Consider the following 5,618-nt stretch of genomic DNA (forward strand, 5'->3'; position numbering starts at 1 on the left):
CCTGGCTTAAAACCACTGCACATCATCCACCGAATTTTCTCGTTTCCCACCGTCAAGGACCTAGGTGCATCCATCAAATTTCCCCGAGCGAATCACTGACGTGGTAAGTACAGAGATATCGACAGGCTCGTTCGCGATGATACGCAATGGTTCCTCATCGTTTGTGTGCGAGAAATTTCGGCGGTGGAAAAGGAGGAGAGGAGCGAGCGCACTTCGTCATCATGAGCGGATCTTCTTTCGTACGATAGATGAACGAGATCACGGGGACGGAATTCGCGAGACGTTTTCGCCTCGGCGATGGGAATCGTGATGAAAGCGAAACGCGATACGGAAGAAGGTCGATAGTATCGCGCGCCCGCGCAATCCCCGTGCAAGCATCGCGTCCAGGAAAGGCATGACAAACGAGAAGAAAGACCAGGGTGGTTTGTCCGAGGGGTGAGAAAAAAGAAAAGAATGAAGGAACTTCGCGATCAAATCAGTGAACGCCGAAAACGTACGTTATCCTGAGCAAGATACGCCCTTCGTAGGGCCTGCAAGGCTCTTGGTTCGACCGGATCGACGTTGCGCTCGTGTTTGCCGGTATCGATTCGTCGGATACACCGGGCGACGCACTCGGCTGTTGCCGGCACGACTGCTTGTACGCACCACGTCCAGCTCCTGTTCTGCTCTTCGTCGAGGATTCTCTTTCGACACCCACGTCCCCATTGTTGTGGGTAACTAGTTTCTCGCGATGAATCGTTGTTTCTCCATTTGTTATATATTTCGTGACGCACGTTTATATGCAGGGGCGATTGATCAACGCCGTTCCTCTAAGGGTGGGTCCAGACCAAGCGTGAACGAATTCGAGTAAACGAACCTACGTTGATGAGAGTGGATGATGTTGCGACGTGCTAACGAGTCCGAATTGGCATCGTATGTGATATACGTTCCATTTTTTTTTATTACATTAAGAAACAAGTTCCGTTCATCCATGTTTATTCGTAATTGTTCATTCTCGCATGGATCCATTTTGAGAAATGATGCGTAGAGGGTAATTATTATCGTTATTATCTGCGTTTTTTTCGATTCCCCTGCATTCTAAATGGTAAACGATAGAGTTTGTAAGAATCACTTGTCTTATATTCAAATAATGAATATTTCAATTTACAAATAAATATCGTATTGAAAAGTAAGTACATAGTATAATAAAATGAATGATAAACTATACATTGAGAGTAGATTTGTTTGTGAAGTACAAAACATATGAGACAGAAAAATAAAAGTCAAATCGGCGCTTAGTTCAAAAACATAAAGACCAAATATATAAACTTTAAAATTCAAAATTATTATTAGACATAAGATTTCACTTGGTGGCCAAAAATTTCAGATGTAATACTTTTGACTGCGATTTCTTTGACAGCGGCGATTTGTCAGACGTCAGTTTAACGTCGCCTAAGTCGATATTTTATCTGTTTCAACTAATTTAAATCTCGTCGTATTGAATCCGCATGTCGTGCCAATGCACAGTAAACGCGTGTACAAACGAAACGGAAACGAAACTGCAACGCTTTTGACGCGCTGGACGTGCGTTTTCCACGGTCATCGGGCACTCATTGTCTTTCAGGATGAAAAGCGAAAGGGAGGAAATCGCCCGGCGCCCATCCCGGAGGATGAGAGCGCGGAGAGAGATACGCAAGATACGAGAGCGAATTTCGTGCTATCGATCGTGACGCGCTCGTTAATAGCGCCATTCAATCGCGAGTATTGACGTGAGAAGGTCGACGAGACAAAATATTTCTCGCTATCTTTATAACTCTTCTCACTGTTATTTTTGTCGTAATGTATTATATATCATTGTGATATATACATTCTATATCTATATTTGTGATCGCACGCTATCGCGGATGATCCTAGGCAATTTTAGAATCTCCGTGAGACGTGTGTTCTCTCGAGCGCGTTTTACATTATCAGTTTTGTAAAGTAATATATTTCTAGATCGCTACGCACACTCTTTTTTTCCTCTCTCTTTTGATCGTTTCCAGAAAATGAAATTTTCTTACGGCGACAATATCGCGTAGATGAGAATATTGGCAATCCCGCTTGTTCAACGTCCGACGTTCCTCGCAACCGCGTCACTTCACATTCCGCGAACATCACGTAACCGGAAGCGTGGGCTATTCTACCGTTTCCTCCTCAATCATCCGCTCATCGTGGCCACACTTTGTTACATGCAGGAAAACTGACGGCCAGCCGTTCGTTTGCTCAATTTAACGCAGCGCAGTTTTATCATGCGCCCTTGAAGAAGTATCTCTGGTGCAAAATTAAAACGGACGAATCTAGTTGAGTCTTCCGCGGCCCGTTACTGTGCGTGTATTAAACGCGAAAAGCACGCGCGATGAGAGATACGAAACATCAGATGCAAAGCGAGGATGCACGCCAAGGAGTGCATCCTTCTATTTTGGTATTAGGCAACTGGAAGGAGATGAAGACGTTCCAGAAATAGAACGAAGCAACATTAACCCACGCCACCCACGCTGATCCTTCACGAACCCCGTCATCGCGAAGCCCTCCGCGTCTTCATCCTTTCCATCATTCTCTCTGTCAGAATTTAGCTCGCCTCTCTCTCTCTCTCTCTCTCTCTCTCTCTCTCTCTCTCTGTCTGTCTGTCTGTCTGTCTGTCTGTCTGTCTCTTTGACTTGCCTCTTCCGTTGGATCTGAAGTTTCGCGCATTTACATGGTGATGCTCGACACGATGCTAGATTGCTGAATCCCGCGCTCCGCTTATGGCAAACTATCGCGAGAGATGGAAGCGAGAAGAGATCGCTCCTATCTCTTGCAACAGAGTTAAATTAAAATTTAATGAACTCACGCGGAGCCCTTTCATGTCACAGAGATCTCGCCGCGTCGAAGAGGATACGTTTAGATATAGGCGCGTGCCTTTAATTACGTTAGCTCGGGTGTCGCGCAGCTTCGCCGCTCCACGACGAGACGTGTCAATGACCTGGAGCATCAGAACATGTCTCGCCAGACGATCCTGCTGTGAGATTGTGACGTATTCTATATTGATTAAATTACATTGCCGTCTTCTCTGATTTTCAGAAGGAACAGACCACCGACAACAAACAGAGGACGTCGGCGAGCTCGACTTACAACACTTTCCCGGATGACCTATACTTGGATGATCAGGACGCCTTAGAGGGTTCCGGCCGAGGTGGCAGCGACAATCGCGACGATCTCGAAGCTTCGGGTAGCGGCCTTGGCCCTGACGACGAGGACGGAGAAGACGACCGCGGTATGATATTCGATATCTCTAGAGAAATTTTAACCAGACGATCTCGATTGATCAATGAATCTCTTTCACTTCTTAATAAAGGAAAGATTAAATGCTACATACAATTTTTATACAATGTTTGTCGGACCGGGGGTCTGTTTCTCGATAATAATTTTATCTTGACGTACATATTTATATTTCGTACGGATTTTTTATCCAATATTCGATTGGTTGTAAAAAATACCAATTGCAAAACTAAAAATATAACAATATCATGGGCGTATGAAAATATAAAGGTAACGGCGTCGGCGGAAGAATTTTTCCAAAAATTGAAAAATGGACGATATCGGCGTGCATTCATCGCCGGTACAGATCGTTTCTCATCCCCAATCAGCGGTGATTGGAAATTTCATTTTCAGCTTTCACGAACGCACTAGTTAAAAAAAGTTTGAAAAAAAGTTTCGCAGATCTGTGTTCTAATCTGTAGAAGATATCAATTCTAATATATTCATCGTAACTTTGTTGCAGAGTTTACTGGTAATAATGGATTAGAAGTTCCGAGCAAGCCGACCGAAGCGAGACCTCCATACGTCATCGATGAGACAAATGTCAAAACTAAACAACATGTAAGCGTGAGATGTTCCTGGAATTACATAATTTTACAAAACCTTTTTTTTTTCTTCAATTTAGCTTCGTGCATTTAGAGCATTCTTATTTACATACATTCCACGTTTAACAAATTTCTACTTTCTATTTCCGTTTTTCATTCACGAATATATTCTGCACGTGCCGTGAAAATACGAAAATTATTGCAGACGGTAATTACCTGCTAATATAAATCGTTGGATTTGTTGTCGTGAGAAAATAGCACGGCTTGAAACGAAATTATAATAAAAAAAGGAAATTACGTTTCATTTCATAAATTGCACCAGTACATTATATTTTCGCGACGTTTTACGATATTACGCTTGATACTTCTTGCACATCCGTGCAATCTAATTTGCCCGATTAGAGTGCTGACGCGACACTTCCCGCTCTGAACGGATTACTACATTTTTGTTCAATGACACGCGTGCTTCTTCTCTCGCATGGGGTCGCGAATTAAACAGATTAAAGTGATCGAGCCGTATCCAATTTCTAGACGACCATTGAAACCGTGAACCGACCCAGCAACGAGGTCAACATAGGCGAGCCCTCAGGCACGGATGACGATCACAACACCGACGATATCCACGAGGTCTATATCATGAATCCGAAACCTGGGGACCGTGCCAGCTCGTTCTTTGCGCAGCCAGGCGTGCTAGCCGGTGAGTGGAAAAATGACAAAGCTTTCCATCTAACTCGAAAGTATATCATGAGGATCGAAATAGTCAGATTGTATCTTGCGTCTATTTAAATATAGTATCGATCATGGTAGATCTGTGACTTTACAAAGACAGCGTGATGATTATTAACGCACATATCGATCAAAATTCTTTCGCAAGAAAAGTTTTGAAAATTTTTTTATACAAAAATAGATGTAAGATGTCTCGATCGTATTTCCAGCTGTGATCGGCGGCGCGGTAGTGGGCCTCCTCTGCGCGATACTGGTAGTCATGTTCATCGTGTACCGGATGCGCAAGAAGGACGAGGGCTCGTATGCCCTGGACGAGCCAAGGAGATCACCCGCGGCGCAGGCTTTCCCTAAGCCGGGCGCGCCTCATCACAATCGAGAATTCTACGCTTGAGGTGATGGCGATGCGATGGCGACTTCGCCGATTCCTCTCGCGATCTCACGATGCCAAGCCGAGTAAAAACCCACCGACGATCAACGCTCGCTTTTGGAATCCCGCTGGTCGATGGTGAAACAATTACTACGGCGAACCGCATGGCACGCGCTCATTATAGACTCTCCCAAAACGCAAAGTTTTATCCGAGGAACGTCGCTCAGAATGTCAGCCGATTCTCGATTACAATTTCTCTTGACTCTAGGAAACTGTATTTTCTTACGCGCTGTATTTCGTGTTCAAAAAAAGAGTACGCGAGTAAGAGATTTTGAGGCAAGACGAATTTGCGGCTTTTGGCTGATAGACCGTTTATCGAATGTCGAACTTTTCCAGCTTGACGCTCCGGTCACTTCGCCCTTCACAATCCTACATATACCTTCCTTTTCGTTGTCCTGACTTTAATCGCATTCGCTGATCTTTGAAAAGATCCTCTTCGGAGTGTAATTATTCTGGCTGGTGACTGAAGCGACGGACAATGAACGACGAGACTATGGCACATATAGGTATACATCGTTGGCGAGGTTGCACCAATTCCAAGATGCATTTACAAGCATATTTAAAGAACGTGTGTAAGTGTGTGTGTATGTGTGTATATATATATA

At 44.2% G+C, this 5,618-nt stretch overlaps 1 protein-coding gene across 1 annotated transcript in view; it reads left to right on the forward strand.

Annotated features, from left to right (window-relative positions):
• LOC108694726 (syndecan) overlaps positions 1-5,548 on the forward strand; it is a 75,592-nt gene extending 70,044 nt beyond the window's left edge. The window contains exons 2-5 of the mRNA XM_018204369.1: positions 3,079-3,271; positions 3,779-3,876; positions 4,392-4,557; positions 4,796-5,548. Coding sequence (XP_018059858.1) covers positions 3,079-3,271; positions 3,779-3,876; positions 4,392-4,557; positions 4,796-4,977 — 639 coding nt within the window. The 3' untranslated portion in view covers positions 4,978-5,548. The remainder of the gene's footprint in view (positions 1-3,078; positions 3,272-3,778; positions 3,877-4,391; positions 4,558-4,795) is intronic.
• Positions 5,549-5,618: the final 70 nt, after the last annotated feature.

The sequence above is a fragment of the Atta colombica genome, unplaced genomic scaffold, assembly GCF_001594045.1.
Source record: "Atta colombica isolate Treedump-2 unplaced genomic scaffold, Acol1.0 scaffold1, whole genome shotgun sequence".
Lineage (NCBI taxonomy): Eukaryota > Metazoa > Arthropoda > Insecta > Hymenoptera > Formicidae > Atta > Atta colombica.